Source organism: Ornithorhynchus anatinus, chromosome 3 (genome assembly GCF_004115215.2).
Source record: "Ornithorhynchus anatinus isolate Pmale09 chromosome 3, mOrnAna1.pri.v4, whole genome shotgun sequence".
NCBI lineage: Eukaryota > Metazoa > Chordata > Mammalia > Monotremata > Ornithorhynchidae > Ornithorhynchus > Ornithorhynchus anatinus.
In genome coordinates this window covers 13,252,506-13,269,331 of record NC_041730.1, presented here as the reverse complement: position 1 = coordinate 13,269,331, position 16,826 = coordinate 13,252,506, and the positions used below count along the sequence as shown (strand labels likewise).

The window sequence follows — 16,826 nt, the reverse complement described above, 5'->3', positions numbered from 1 at the left end:
TTACAGATGAGGTATCTGAGGCACAGAGACGTTAAGTGACTTGCCCAAAGTCACACAGCTGACAAGTGGAGTCTGGATTAGAACCCATGACCTCTGACTCCCAAGCCTGTTTTCTTTCCACTAAGCCATGCTGCTTCTCAGCGTGGATGGTTGGTTGGATATCTTATCCCTTTAGTGGATGGATATCTTTGTGCCTTCTAATCCCAGCTCTGCCACATGTCTGCTGTGTGACCTTAGGCAAGTCACTTCACTTCTCTGTGCCTCAGGTACCTCATCTATAAAATGGGGATAAGAGTGTGAGGCCTATGTGGGACAGGAACCATATCTGACCTGATTAATTTCTCTAAAACTGATCTCCTCATCTTTCCTCCCAAACCCTGTCCTCTCCCTGACTTCCCTGTCACTGTAGACGGCACTACCATCCTTCCTGTCTCATGGGCCCGCAGTCTTGGTGTTGTCCTTGACTCAGCTTTCTCATTCACCCCCCACATCCAATCCGTCACCATCACCTGCTGGTCTCACCTTCACAACATCCCCAAGGTCCGCCCTTTCCTCTCCATCCAAACTGCTATCGTGCTGGTACAAGCTCTTATAATATCCCGACTGGATTATTGTGTCAGCCTCCTCTTGGATCTCCCTTCCTCCTGTTTCTCCCCACTCCAGTCTATTCTTCATTCCGCTGCCCGGATCATCTTCCTACAGAAATGCTCTGGGCATGTCACTCCCCTCCTCAAAACCCTCCAGTGGTTGCCTATCAACCTTCGCATGAAACAAAAACTCCCCACCCTTGGCTTCAAGGCTCTCCATCCCCTTACCCCCTCCTGCCTCATCTCCCTTTTCTCTTTCTCCTGCCCACTCCATACACTCCGCTCCTCTGCCGCTTACCTTCTCACGCTCCCCCATTCGTGCCTGTCCCGTTGTGGAACTTTTGCCCACATCCTGTCACTGTCCTGGAATGCCCTCCCTCCTCAACTCTGCCAAACCAACTCTCTTCCCCTCTTCAAAGCCCCACTGAGAGCTCACCTCCTCCAGGAGGCCTTCCCAGACTGAGTCCCCTTTTCCCTCTGTTCCTCCTCCCCTTCCCCCCCCCACCCTCTGCTCTTCCCTCTTCCCCTCTCCTCAGCACTGTGCTCCTTGGTATGTATTATTTATCACCCTATTTATTTTGTTAAGGAGGTGTCTATCTCCTTGATTCTATTTATCCTGATGAAGTTGTCTTGTTTTGTTCTGTTCTGTTTTGCTTTGCTGTCTCTCTCCCCCGTTAAGGCTGTGAGCCCATTATTGGGTAGGGATCGTCTCTGTTGCCGAATTGTACATTCCAAGTGCTTAGTACAGTGCTCTGCACATAGTAAGTGCTCAAATACTATTGAATGAATGAATTAATTTGTATGTACCCAGTGCTTAGAACAGTGCTTGGTACAAATAAGAGCTTAATAAGTACCTTAATTATTATTTAGACTCCTGGGGAATGCTAGAGTGTCATAATGGCTTGCCATTGGAAGGGATAATGCAGGACCGACAGACTTCTCTGTAATCTAAAGCATCCTTTTTAGATTGGCTTTCATACTGGGTTGCCAGTTTTGTTTTTTTAAAAAAACTAATCCAAAACCCCTACAAAGAGCCAAATGTCTGCAAATTACCAGTGCAGAGTCCTAAACCGTCTGAGTTTTGTCTTTTCCCTTTTCCTCTCACCATGACATCATCAAGAACACAATCTCAAGAACGTGACTAGAAAATTCCTCACTCTATCACTGCAGTCCAAGGTAGACGCGAGCTGGAATTGACAGGAAAAGAGGTGGGCTGGATTCTGGCCTCTGGAGCTGTGAGGTTCCTCAGGAACAGAATGAGACAGGGATCTCTCAGGCGGTTGAAAGGGTTTATTGCTTTTATGAAGCAGAAGGCCCTTTTAACTGGGACCATATTTTCGGACAAGATGAGAGGCAGCATGTTCTAGTGAGAAGGAGCATGGGATTGTGAATCGAAGGTCATGGGTTTTAATCCCAGCTCCGCCACTTGTCTGCTGTGTGACTTTGGGCAAGTCAATTCACTTCTCTGAGCCTCAGGCACTTCATCTGTAAAATGCGGATTGAGGCTGTGAGCCCCACATGGGACAGGGACTGTGTCCAATCCGATTTGCTTGTATCTACTCCAGCACTTAGAATAGTGCCTAGCACATAGTAAGTGCTTAACAAATTCCATTGTTATAATAATTATTATTATTATCCTAGACCCCCAAGTAGAGAAGTGGAAAGCAGTGTGGCCTACAGGATAGAGTACAGGCCTGTGAGTCAGATGACCTGACCTGAATTCTAACTGTGGCTCTGCCACTTGTCTGCTTTGTGACTTCAGGCAAGTCATTTCTCAGTACCTCAGTTATCTGTAAAATGGGGTTTAAGACTGTGAGCCCCGTGTTGATATGGACTCTATCCAACCTGATTGTCTATCCCAGCGCTTAGTTCAATGCCTGGCATCCAGTAACACCTAACAAATAACATAAGAAAAAAATACCACAGTAAGGACAGGTCACCTACTGTTATCTATGAAGGAATTCAGCCAACTTGCACCGTTATCAAAGAATGGCAGCTCTGCCAGTCACACGATTGCATGTCTGGAAGAACTGCATTTGAGAGTCTTGTATATAGGCTCTCTGTGGGGCTTGTTTTTGTTATTTATGGTTTTGGTGGTGCCTTTTCCTTTACAGTTCTTAAAATCAGAAGTGGGCATTTACATTTCTCTGAATTTTAGTCAGCCTCCATGTTAACAAAGATCGGGGAAATTTTTCAGTCAAATATGTGTTCATGAACCAGCACTGGGGGTGGAGTATGACAATGCATTTGGCTGAAAATCTGGGCTGAAAGATTTTTTTCCTCCCCCATTCATTCCTTCCCCATTTTTTTAACTCTGATTCATCTTCATCTTGGATTAAAAAATAAAAAGATTCCTAAGATGACTAAGTGACTATTAGCATCTGAAAGCAGTAGAAAAGCTTTAGAAAAAAGACATGTGAGTTAAGAGCTGGTAATCACAGAACTTGAATCCTAGAAAAAAAAAGTAAAAGGCCTTTTAACGAAGAAGCTTGTGATCATTAACTGGGACCTTAAAAAACAACAAATTGGAGCTCTCTTGGAAAGGTATTAATTTGCATTTCTTTAGAGTCGAGAGGAAAGACATATGGTATGAAATAAAGTGAGGTAGAGGGGACTAGAATTTGCATAGTTAGCCACAAGAAAGGAAGATTCAAAACAGAACTGTGACTGATCTGATTATCTTGTATCTTTTCCATTGCTCAGCACACTGTGAGCGCTTTGTGAAATAGCGGAGCGATAAAGTCAGTCACTTGTATTTATTGAGTGCTTACTGTGTGCAGAGCACTGTACCAAGCACTTAAGCAATATAGCAATATAACAGACACATTCCCTGCCCACAGTGAGCTTACAGTCTAGAGGAATTATGGAATTCATTTAGGACTCAAGCATCCTTAAGGAAGCTGACAATGGACTTTGTCCAGGCATAGTGTAGCTCATTTTCTCCCTAGGGTGGCCCTCTGTCTTGGCTCTCTCAAGAGGTTCGGCGCCTGTTGTTTGGTCCTGGGGAGAAGAAGGAAAGGGGTTTAGGTCAGCAAAGAGGCCTTTGTTATTTTTGAGTGCCAGCAGTGGTCTCTCGCCTTCTCAGCCCCTTTCCTGAGGGGACAGTGAAGTAAATAGTTGGAGTAGAGAGCCTCAGATTTTCAGAGCCCATCATAATGGCTCTGTGGATATTGTTTTCTCATGTGGTAGTTCCACTGAAACCAAAATAAACCCCAACTAAAACATCTCCTTTCAGTAGAGAGAGAACCATGCGGACAGATGAGAAATGAATTAGACCCCAATTTAAGGCATCCCTTGCTTTAGATCATTTGTGAGGAGGAATTTTCTGCCCTTTCCTTTCTACAGACTCCCCAACCAACATGCACTTTTTAAACTTTTCACAACCCGACGTTAAGACCATTGAACACTTAGCACAAACAACTTTGGAGATCTAGGCTTAGCTATGACCCCCTACTGACTTATCCTGATTGAATCTTTTAACAGTATCATGCCTCAGTTTCCCTCCCATGCAAAAGCAAATCTATCCATTGTCACTCTCACATGCCCGACAAAGAGGCAGAAATTGTTGGCTGACGATGATGAAATACAAGATTTGAGCATTGTTCTTAGTATTGCCTCTGCAATTATTTTCCTTTCCCATTATGCCCCTTTTAGTCAGCTGGAAGAAGAAATAATAGTAATGGTATTTGTTAAGCACTTATGTGTCAAGCACTGTTCTAAGAGCTGGGGGAGATACAGGCTAATCAGCTTGGGCACAGCCCATGTCCCACATGGGGCTCACAGTCTTAATCCCCATTTTACAGATGAGGTAGCTGAGGCCCAGAGAAGTGAAGTGACTTGCCTAAGGTCACACAGCTAAGTGGCAGAGTGAGGATTAGAACCCAGGTCCTTCTGACTCCCAGGCCTGTGCTCTATCCACTAGGCCACGCTGCTTCTCCAATCCAGAAAGGCTGGATTGATATGACAGAGAGAGAATTCTCCCAAAGTTTCTCAATTGTCTGAATTCAGTAGTGAGATCTGTTCATCCTGGGACTTTAGCTCAGATGTTCACCCACTTCGCCAAATGAAATTCAGCTTTTGAGTGCCTTGAGAGCAGCCCAGTTTACAGAAGGTAGTCCATTACTCTTTTTTATGGTATTTGTGAAGTGCTTACTATGTGTCAGGCACTGTACTAAACACTGTGGTAGATACAAGCTAATCAGGTGGGTCACAGTCCCTGTCCCACATGGGGCTCATGGTCTAAATCCACATTTTACAAGTGAGGGAACTGAGGCATAGAGAAGTGAAAGTGACTTGCTCGAGGTGGCACAGAAGATAAGACTGTAAGCTTATTGTGTGCAGGGAATGTCTACCAACTTTGTTATATTCTGCCAAGTGCTTAGTACAGTATCAGCATTCAGTAAGTGCTCAATAAATGCAATCAACTGATCGATTGAAGTGGTGGAGCCAAGATTAGAACTCAGGTCCTCTGAGTCCTAGGCCTGTGCTCTTTCCAGTAGGTTATGCTGCTTTTGATTTACCTTATTCACCAAATTAGGTCTTAGGGAAATGCAGTGTATTTTGGCCCAAATACTGCTTAGTTTTGTGTAATCATTTTCCATGAAAACCCTTGTAAAATTGGCCTGGCAAGGATCCTGCTCAGATGGTACGGCTATCACATTAAAAAACATGTTTGCACACTTTGCCTTTAAATATCCCAAACAGTTTCACCATTTGTGGCGTATCACTCATTCAGTTTCATCCTCTTCCCCCTCTTTCTAAGTGGGCTGTCATTAGTGAGTGCAGTATCTGGCTGTACTAGTGACTTTTACGATTATTATTAATGATAATAATGATAATGGCATTTGTGAAACGCTTACTATATGTACTAAGTGTTGGGGTAGATATAATCAGTTTGGACAGAGTCCCTGTCCCACTTGGGGCCCCCAGTCTAAGTAGGAAGGAGAACAGGTATTGAATCCCCATTTTACAGATGAATAAACTGAAGCACAGAAGTGACTTTCCCAAGGTCACACAGCAGGCAAGTGGCCGACACAGGGTCAGAATGCAAGTCCTCTGACTCCCAGGCCCCTGCTCTTTCCTTTAGGCTGAGCAACTTTTCAGCATTGTGTTTTGATGGTGCATTTTTGAAGAAATAATAAGTGTGGCATTTGCTAAGCCAGGCACTGTACTAAGCACTGGGGTGAATACAAGCAAATCAGGTTAGGCGCAGTCCCTATCCCAGGTGGATCTCATAGCCTTAATCCCCAATTTACAGATGAGGTAACCGAGACCCAGAGAAGTGAAGGAACTTGCCCAAGGTCCCCCAGCAGACAAGTGGCTGAGCCGGGATCAGAACCCATGACCTTCTGACTCCTAGGCCTGTCCACTATCCACTACACCATATTAGCTGAGTGTGGGTTTTCAGAGCTGGGCTTTTCTCCTCTCTTCTCCTGTCCACACCTAGAACTGAGAACCCTGGGAAGTTGGAGAAATTGGGTTGAGAGTGGAAGACAACAGAGCTCTTCCCCTGCCAAAGAGCCACCAGGCAGGACATCAGTGTAGTGAGATCCCTGTCTCAGCTCCATGTGGAAATACCATCGATTGATTGATGTAGCTGGTGGAATCAAAATCGATTTTGGAGTTGATTCTCTTCTGACTGAAGCCGAGCTTACCTGTCTTCTCCACTTTCTCAGCGAGTTGCAGGACGGTTATTGTTTCTCACCCCGGTCGTTATGCGTTCCTACTGGGAAAGGGATTTGCCTAGCTTTCTGGGCCACCTCCTTCCTTCTCTTTCCCCAATTTTGGTTTTAGGTTTTAGGAAAACCAAAATTGCCTATTTCCCAAGTTCCTTATCTTGTAAGCAGTGTGGCTTAGTGGATAAAACACAGTCCTGGGAGTCAGAAGGACCTGGGTTCTAATTCCAGTTCCACCGCTTGTCTGCTGCGTGACCTTGGACAAATCACTTCACTTCTCTGTTGCCTCAGTTACCTCATCTCTAAAATGGGGATTAAGACTCTAACCCCCAGGTGGGATAGGGACTATGTACAACCTGATAAACCTTGTATTTACCCCAGTGCTTAGAATAGTGCTTGGCACATAGGAAGGGCTTAACAAATGCTGTTATTATTATTATTACCTTTCTTCCTTTTTATGGTCTCTCTGGCCAATTTGGGTTTCTTTGTTTTTCAACACCTGGAGAAGAGAGAGGGAGATGTGTGTATGTGTGTTTGTGTGTGTGTGTATTTTTCCGTTTGAGGTTTGCTACTATCCATAGATTTTTTTTTTCCCCTGATGGAATGTGGTCAGTTGTTCCTCATCCCATTAGTTCATGCCCAGCATGGACTGTGCCTGCCCAGAGCATTTTGAGTCTATCCAACCCACAGTCTGGTCTCCTTTCCATCTCCCAAATCTAGGTGGGTTCAGGTGGTCCAGGATGCCTCTGCTATTTCCAAGACCTGACCCCACTGTTCTCCCCCATCCCCCACTTCATTAGACACCCACACCCTGATTTGGTTGTCAGGGCTACTGCACAGTGGTACGATACTGCCATGCATGTGCAGGGAATTGGTGAATATGTGTTGGTCTCTGGACTACAACTCCCAGCCCATGGTGGGGACCAATAATAATAGTAGTATTTGTTAAGCACTTACTACTTGCTAGGCACTGTACTAAGCACTGGGGTGGATATAAGTAGATTGGGTTGGTCATGGTCCTAGTCCCATATGGGGCTCACAGTCTTAAAATGATAAGCAGCATGGCTTAATGGATAGAGCATAGGCCTGGTAGACAGAAGGTCATTGGTTCTAATCCTGGCTCTGCCACTTGACTGTTGGGTGACCTTGGGCCCCAGTTACCTCATCTGTAAAATGGGGATTGAGACTGTGAGCCCCATGTGGGACAGGGACTGTATCCAACCTGATTTTGAGAAGCAGTATGGCCTAATGGCAAAAGCATAGGCTTGGGAGTCAAAGAATGTGGGTTCTAATCCCACCTCCTCTACTTGGCTGCTATCTGCTTGGGTGAATCACTTAACTGCTCTCTGCCTCAATTACCTCATCTGTAAAATGGGGATTAAGACCGTGAACCCCACGTGGGACAACCTGATTACCTTGTATCTACCCCAGCACTTAGAACAGTGCTTAGAACCTAGTAAGCGCTTAACAAATACCATTATTATTATTATTGTTGTTAATCCCCATTTTACAGATGATGTAACTGAGACACCGAGAAGTTAAATGACTTGTCCAAGGTCCCACAAGTAGTGGAGCCGGGATTAAAGCCCATGACCTTCTGACTCCCAGGCCTGTGTTCTATCCAGTACACCATGCTTCCTTTCATTTGCCGTCACTGGGCAGGGACTGTCTCTATCTGTTGCTGAATTGTACATTCCAAGCGCTTAGTATGGTGCTCTGCACATAGAAAGCACTCAGTAAATACTAATGAATGAATGAATATGTGTACCAACTCCCTGCACGTGCATGTTAGCACCCTCCTGCAGTGATACCTGAGCCCCCTGCCCATCCAGCTCATACCTGTATTGGAGGTAGGGCTCTTTCCACTTAGGTGGGATTGAGTGGTTTGAGATTTGGTGCTTGTGCAGAGCTCTAAGCGGAGTTCCGGTAGTGAAATAGTGATAGGAGGAGGAGGTGGCGAAGTAATAGTGATGATGGTGGAAGTCGGAAGAGTCATAATGTTTTTTTGAGCACCTTCTGAGGACGATGAACTGTTTTAATCACTTTGGAAAGTACAACAGAAGTACAAGCCTTGGCGTCAGAGGACCTGGGATCTAATTTCGGGTCTGCCACTTCTCTGCTGTGTGACCTTCTTGGCAAGCCACTTCACTTCTCTGTGTCCTTAATTGCTTCATCTGTAAAACGGAGATTGTGACTGGGAGCCGCATGTGGGATACGGACTGTGTCCAACCTGATTAGCTTATATCTACCCCAGGGCTTAGTATAGAGCCTGGCACATTGTAAACACTAACAAATATTAAAGAAAAAAAGAGAGGGAGTTCCAGGCTGTGAACTGCTCTGGATGGGTGCTTATTAAATATTCCTTTGGGGTATCTTCATTCAGTCATATTTATTGGCTGCTTACTGTGTGCAGAGCACTGTACTAAGCACTTGGGAAAGTCCAATACAAAAAGAAACAGACACATTTCCTGCTCACAACAAGCTTACAATCTAGAGGTGTATCTGACCATAGATATCAGACCGTAGACACGTATAGTAGTAATAATAATAACTGTGGTATTTGTTAAGTGCTTACTATATGCCAGACACTAAACTGAGCACTGGAGTAGATACCAGGCTGGACACCGTCCCTGTCCCACACTGGGCTCACAGTCTTAATCCCCATTTTACAGATGAGTTAACTGAGGCACAGAAAAGTGAAGTGACTTACCCACAGCAGACAAGTGGCAGAGCTTGGATTAGAACCCAGGCCCTTCCGACTCCCAGGCCCGTGCTTTATGCACTAGGCCACGCTGGAGATGTTTAACTCCCCAGCTCTAGATTGAGCTCTTTTTTTCTTTTTTTTTTTCTGACTTTTATCTGTGTGTGTGTGTTTCGGTTTAGATTACCAGAGGCTGATGACAGTGGCGGAGACGATCACGGCCCTCATGTTTCCCTTCCAGTGGCAGCACGTCTATGTGCCAATCCTCCCGGCCTCGCTTCTGCACTTCTTAGACGCTCCCGTCCCCTACCTGATGGGCCTGCACTCCAATGGCCTGGATGACCGGTCCAAGCTGGAACTGCCTCAGGAGGTGAGAGTTATGAGTGGATTCAAGACTAGTTGCTCTCCTCATTGAAGCCTCCCTGCAGATAATAATAATAATAACTATTATTATTACTGTCATATTTGTTAAGCGTATACTCTGTGCCAGGCACTGTACCAAGAGCTGGGGTGGATACAAGCAAATAGGATTGGACACAGTCCCTGTCCCACCTGGGACTAACAGTCTCAGTCCCCATTTTACAGCTGAGCTAACTGAGGCCCAGTGAAGTGAAGTGACTTGCCTAGGGTTACACAGCAGACAAGTGGCGGAACTAGGATTAGAACCCGTGACCTTTGGACTCCCAGACCTGTGCTCTATCCACGACACCTCTAAGCTCCCCCTTTAGACTGTAAACTCCTCGAAGGCAGGGAACCCGTCGATCTACTCTGTTGTACTTTCTGAACTGCTTAGTTCATTCTTTCATTCACTTGTTCATTCAGTCATATTTATTTAATGCTTACTGTGTGCAGAGCACTCTACTAAGCACTTGGAAAGTACAGTTCAGCAACAGAGACAATTCCTGCCCACAACGGGCTCACAGTCTAGAAGGGACTTAGTGCATCATCATCAGTGGCATTTATTGACTGCTTATTGTGCAGAGCACTGTACTAAGTACTTGGGGGGAGTACAATACAGCAGAGTTGGCGGATGTGTTCCCTGCCCACAGTGAGCTCAGTACAGTGGTCTGCACACAGCACTCAATAAACACTTGATTAATTGGCAGAAACCTGGAGGGATTAAGCCCTTCTGGAGTGGGTTTACTAGGGATTGTGTCTACCAACTCTGTTATAATGTACACTCCCAAATGTTTAGTATGATGCTCTGCAGACAGTGCTCAATAAATTTGATTGATTGATTGACTATCACCCTAATATCAGGCGGAGGAGTAATGAAGGCTAGTAGTCCCCTAAAGTGTAAGCTAGTAGTGGGCAAGGAACGTATCTGCTAATTCTGTTGTATTATACTCTCCCAAGCACTTAGTACAGTGCTCTGCACATAGTAAGTACTCAATACCACTGAATGAAGGGTTAATAATGATAACAGTGGCATTTGCTAAGCTCTTACTATGAATCAAGCACTATGCTAAATTGGGTCGATGCAGTGCAATCAGATCAGACACAGTCTCTCTTCCTCCCAGGACTTCTCAGTCTAAGTGGAAGGGACAACAGGAAGAAATCCTCATTTTACAGATGAGGAAACTGAGGCCCAGAGAAGTAAAGGGACTTGCCCCAGAGTCACCCACCATAGCAAAGAAGTGGCGGAATTGGGATTAGAACCCAGAACCCAGGCTTCCTATTTTTCAGTACTGTACTCTTCCCATGTCACTTCTCTCTTGACTGCTTTCCACATTTTCAGCCTTCCTCCATTTTTATGATCTTGTTTTTGTGTGTCCAAATAAGGGTTCCTTGTCATTTTCCTAGGTTTCCTTAACAGTTCTGTCACCCAATTTTGGTTTGTCTTAGACTGATGGTTTGAGGAGGAAACTCTTGGAGTTTCTAGTTTGCTCTCTTTTTATTCCTCCTCTTTCCCCTCTTGAGAAGAGTCACTGGTCTGTCAGAGTTGATTCTTGCTTTAACTCTCTTCCCTTTAGTCTGTGAGCCCCATGTGGGACAGGAACTTTGTCCAATCTGATTATTTTGTATATAGCTCAGCGTTTAGTACGGTCATCGACGCATAGTAAGCTCTTAACAAGGACCATAGGACCATAATAGTTATTGTGATTACTATTTTGGGATGCCCTTCTTCCCTCTCCTAAGAAATCAGAATTTGTTTCACTTTCCTTGTTATGCAGAGCACTGAAAATTCACAAAGAGGAAAACATTCAGCGTGCACTGCTTGGCTGAGTTCTCTGATCTGGGTAGCAGTTAATGTAGTCAGCATTCTTGATGAGCCTCCCTGATAATTAGACCACACGTGTGAGGCCTTAATTGCAGAGAAATGCATCTCTGGGCTTTCTTTTCATTCCCTTCCGATTTAGATAGCAAAAATGTCTTCCTGTGCAAGTCCTCTTTCTCTCCTCCCCTTTCCTTCTTTGGATCCATAGCTCTTTCTGTCTTGTGGGGTGGGGAGAGTGGAATGAATCCAGAGGGGAGGAATGGGGAGATACAGATTGGGCACTGTGTGGGGTTGTTTTTTTTTTTTTTTTTGTGTGTGTATGTGCCTGTGCAGAAAAAGAAAGAGAAAATACTGTGTCCTACCCCAGGGACATACACAAACCAGTCTTTTCTTTTAGGTGGTAGCCGCATGAGAGGCTGCATGACCTAATGGAAAGATTACAGACCTGAGAGTCAAAGGATCTGGGTTCTAATCTTATCTCTTCCACTTATCAGCTATGTGACTTTGGGCAAGGCACTTCACTTCTCTGTGCCTCAGTTAATTCATAAATAAAATGGGGATTACGACTATGAGCCCCTGAGGGAGATGGGCTGGGACCAACCTGATTACCTTGTACCTATCCTAGTGCTAGTTCATTGCCTGGCACAGAGTAAACCTATCCTAGTGCTAGTTCATTGCCTGGCACAGAGTAAGTGCTTAACAAAGTGCATTAAAAAAAAAGGCAGTAAGTGGAAAGAGACAGGGCTGGAGACAAGAGGAATTGCTAAAAATCTGCAGGATCTTTCCCCTCATGATTCTCTGGGTTGATAAATCTGAAACAAGATCATAAAGAATGGGCACTGTCAGTGTTTAAAACAAGAAGGCCAGAGATGTCTAGTGTAGGGGAATAGACTTAGTGTGCTCGACCCAGCCTCGGGATGAGGCCCCGGGCTGGGAGTTAGAACTCCTGGTTTCTTATCTTCACCCACACATTCAGTTTCTCTCCAGCTTCCAGGGAGAGGTCATTTCTAATCTCTCTTTAATAATGATGGTATTTGTTAAGCGCTTACTCTGTGCCAAGCACCGTTCTAAGCACTGGATAATGATAATTGTGGTATTTGGTAAGCTCTTACTATAATAATAATTAATAGCAATATTAATAATTATTAATAATAATGGTATTTAAGTGCTTACTATGTACCAAGCACTGTTCTAAGCACTGGGGTAGATATAGGGTAATCATGTTGTCCCACGTGGAGCTCACACTTTTAATTCCCATTTTACAGATAAGGTAACTGAGGCACAGAGAAGTTAAGTGACTTGCCCAAGGTCACAGCAGACAGGTGGCGGAGGCAGGATTAGAGCCCATGTCCTCTGACTCCCAAGCCAATGCTCTTTCCATTAAGCCACACTGCTTCTCGGCCCCTCACCCTCAGCCCCAGAGCACTCATGTACGTATTCATAGTTTATATTAACATCTGTCTCCACCTCTAGACTGTAAGCTCCTTGTGGGCAGGGGGCATATCTTCCAACTCTTATATTGTACTCTCCCAAGTGCTTTGTACAGTGCTTTGCACACAGTAAGCACTCAATAAATACAATTGATTGTAGAAGGAGGTTGAGCAGGTATTGACTCCCCATTGTACAGAAGAGGAAACAAGACCGTAAGCTCATGGTGGGAAAGGAACATGTCTACTGACTATGTTATATGATCTCTCCCAAGTGCTTAGAACAGTGCTGTACACAGAGTAATGTTCAATAAATATGACTGATTGACAGAGGAGTTCAGTAACTGAGGTCACACAGCAAGCAAGGGGCAAAGCTGGGATTAGAACCCAGGTCTTCTGACTCGCAGGCCTGTGTTTTTTCCACCAGGCCACATTGCTTCTAAAGATACTTTTGAAGCTCCTAAGCCAAGTTCTTGTCCAGCCTGGGGCTTGTAACTCTAGGTAGTTGCCATTCTACACTGGGCCAGGGTGAGGCACAGACTCCACTCATTTTAAAAGCTATTCTCTGCCTGAAGAGAGGCGAGAAGAGCCTCTTAAGATGAGCAAGTGGGGTACGTGGAGGCCGGAATCAATCACTCAATCATTGGCATTTATTGAGTGCTAACTGTGTGTAGAGCACTGTTCTAAGCAACTGGGAGAGATGGTAGACACAAATTCCCTGTCCACAATTAGCTAAATGTGGATGGTAATACCCACAATTAGTTGATGTGGCGACTAATACCACGACAGCTAATACCGCAGCAGGGGGTTGCTTGTTGTGGGCAGGGAATCTGTCTACTGACTTTGTTATATTGTTATGTTGTACTCTCCCATGTACTCTTTCTACACAGGAAGTGCTCAATAAATACCACTGATTGATTCCCCGGGAGTTAAGGGGAGATGCCCCCCGCCCCCTCTCCATCAGAATTCTGCAGAGTTCGCCTCTGTTGGCACAAGCTGTGCTCAAAAGCCCTTTGTTCCTTTTGACAGCAACAGAGCATGAGCTCAGCTGGACCTAGAGCAGGCCCTGAAGCAGGCCTGCTTTTGAGCGAAGCCCCTTGTCCTGTTGTTTTCCCTTGAGGTGATTGTCTAAGTTTTGGAGGCAGGATATGCGGCCCCTTATGGGGTAGGGATTGCCAACAGCTGACTGGATCCACCCTTTTCTGGGCCTTTTCTTCCCTTCCCTCATGCCTATTCTTTATGTGGGACAGCCACTTGGGGGACATTTCAGAGAAATTTTGCAAACCAAGCAAACCGTAGCTTGGCCAAAGAGCAGCAAACTGGGAAGAGGTTTTTACTGTGGAAGGGGACTCAGATATCCTAGTGGCAAGAACACGGGCTTCGGAGTCAGAGGACGTGGGTTCTAATTCCGGCTCCGTCATTTGTCTGCTGCGTGACCTTGGGCAGGTCACTTCACATCTTTATGCCTCAGTTACCTCTTCTGTAAAATGGGGATTAAGACTGTGAGCCCCACATGGGACAACCTGATTACCTTGTATCTACCCCAGTGCTTAGAACAGTACCTGGCACATAGTAAGCACTTTACAAATACCGTAATTACTAGTATTATGTGGGAGATTTGTGACTAGCAGGAGCTCCTGGAGGAACGAAGGCAAAGCAGAGTTGAGCCCCACTGCTCTGGGCCTGTGACTGCCCCCCCCCCCAGCCCATTCCCCACTAATGAGCGGGAACAGAAGAGTTTGGATAACTACTCATGGCCTTTACCACTCACTTGCCTCCTGCAGTTCCCTTCTTCAGCAATTCCCCACCTAGCTTGGAGAGTCTAATAATAATCATAATTGTGGCATTTGTTCAGTGCTTACTATGTGCCAGACACTGTATTAAATGCTGGGGGAGATACAGGTTGGATACAGTTCCTGTCCCACATTGGGCTCACAGTCTTAATCCCCATTTTACAGATGAGGAAACCAAGGCCAAGAGAAGTGAAGTGACTTGCCCAAGGTCACCCATCAGACCAGTGGGGGAAGCTGGGATTAGAGCCCAGGTTCTTCTGACTCCCAGGCCTGTGCTCTATCCAAAGGTGAGGCCCAGACACTTCATTCTGAAAGAGAATGGCTCCGTGGAAAAAGCACTGGCCTGGGAGTCAGAGGTTCAAATCCTGGCCCTGCCACTTGTCTGCTGTGTGACCTTGGGCAAGTCACTTCCCTTCTCTGTGCTTCAATTCCTTCATCTGCAGAATGGGGATTCAATGCTTATTCTCTCTCTTACTGAGACGGAGAGCCCCATGTGGGACCTGATTATCTTTTATCTACCCCAATGCTTAGTACAGTGCCCCGACCCACAACAATGTTTATCAAATAGTACAATTATTATTATTAATTTTATTATATCTTGGGGGGCTGTGTCTGCACTTGGGGGAAAGGGAAGAGGATACCTACCCCCAGAAACCTCAGCTTGAAGACCAAGCTGTTTCCAGAAAGGAGGTGATTGTGTGAATTTTTTCAGGATCCTTGGGATCCACTGTCATTTGCTGAATGATAACAAACCCCTCTTCTCCTTTCCCATCTTCATTCCATTCTCTAGCTTCCACCTCCCTACAGAATTGTCCCAGGAGTCCCTGGGTAAGAACTTCCCTCTAATTTTTGGACCACATGCTGGGTATATCACCAAACCAATTCCTTCCACACGTCTGTCTCTCCCCTCCAGCTGCCCGGCTCCAGAGACGTTGGCTGTATGTGTCTGTGTTTTATGAAATGCTTTAAAGTTGTTCTAAATTTGGCTCAGTGCAGTTGGAGAGAAGCCAGCTCATGGTTGTGATGTGAATGTGGTTTATTTTTAGCTGCTTTGTGTCTTTCTCTTTGGAGAAATGAATTCTTTTTCCCTTCTGCGATCATTATTGTAAATGATAAATCAAAGCTGAAGGACAGCTGATTGCCTTGTGTGTTTCAGAGTGGGTAACAGTTCAGACCGAGAAATCTGTTTTAGTTGTGCTCCAGCCTGATTAGACAGAAGACAAGATGCTCCATTAGAACATTAATTTGGATTGGATTATGGGATAATAATAATGGTGATATGTGTTAAGCCCTTACTATGTGCAAAGCACTGTTCTAAGTGCTGGGGGGATACAAGGTGATCAGGTTGTCCCATGTGGGGCTCACAGTTTTAATCCCCATTTTACAGATGAGGGAACTGAGGCACAGAAAATTGAAGTGACTTGCCCAAAGTCACACAGCTGGCGAGCGGCAGAGCCAGGATTAGAACCCATGACCTCTGACTCCCAAGCCCGGGCTCTTTCCACTGAGCCACGCTGATGAGGTGGTGTGACCATAGAGTTTGGGCACGGGAGTCAGAGGACCTGGGTTCTAATCCTAGCTCTGCCCTTTGTCTTCTCTGTGACCTTTGGCAAATCACTTCATTTCTCTGTGCCTCAGTTACCTCCACTGTAAAGCGAGGATCTAGATTGTGAGCCCATGTGAGACAGGGACCGTTTCCAATCTGATTGGCTTGTATGTATCCCAGCACTTAGTACAGTGCCTGGCACATAATAAGCACTTAAAAAAAAAGGGGGGGGGCGGGGTGCTCTGAAGAGGAAAATTAGGATGGTCATCATCCTGCACGATTTCAAGAGTTTTCTGGATATTCAAGGGTGCTGCTGCCTCTGAAAGTGGCAGAGGTTAAATTCTGTGATTTAGAGGGTTCAATTCAGTGTGTCAAGTTTTTTAAGCCCTCTGGGAGGGGAAACTCTAGTATTCATTCAATTTCATTCAATAGTATTTATTGAGCGCTTACTATGTGCAGAGCACTGTACTAAGCGCTTGGGATGAACAAGTCGGCAACAGATAGAGACAGTCCCTGCCGTTTGACGGGCTTACAGTCTAATCGGGGGAGACGGACAGACAAGAACAATGGCACTAAACAGCGTCAAGGGGAAGAACATCTCGTAAAAACAATGGCAACTAAATAGAATCGAGGCGATGTACAATTCATTAACAAAATAAATAGGGTAACGAAAATATATACAGTTGAGCGGACGAGTACGGTGCTGTGGGGATGGGAAGGGAGAGGTGGAGGAGCAGAGGGAAAAGGGGAAAATGAGGCTTTAGCTGCGGAGAGGTAAAGGGGGGATGGCAGAGGGAGTAGAGGGGGAAGAGGAGCTCAGTCTGGGAAGGCCTCTTGGAGGAGGTGATTTTTAAGTAAGGTTTTGAAGAGGGAAAGAGA

The 16,826-nt window shown here is 45.4% G+C and overlaps 1 protein-coding gene across 4 annotated transcripts in view; it reads left to right on the top strand.

The window, feature by feature from the left end:
* The window catches only part of DENND5A (DENN domain containing 5A), a 111,193-nt gene that overhangs the window by 43,888 nt on the left and 50,479 nt on the right, over window positions 1-16,826 (top strand). For all 4 annotated transcript variants that reach the window (XM_029060536.1, XM_029060534.1, XM_029060535.1 and 1 more), the window contains one exon: window positions 9,146-9,333. In XM_029060536.1, the coding sequence (XP_028916369.1) occupies window positions 9,146-9,333 (188 nt within the window). The remainder of the gene's footprint in view (window positions 1-9,145; window positions 9,334-16,826) is intronic.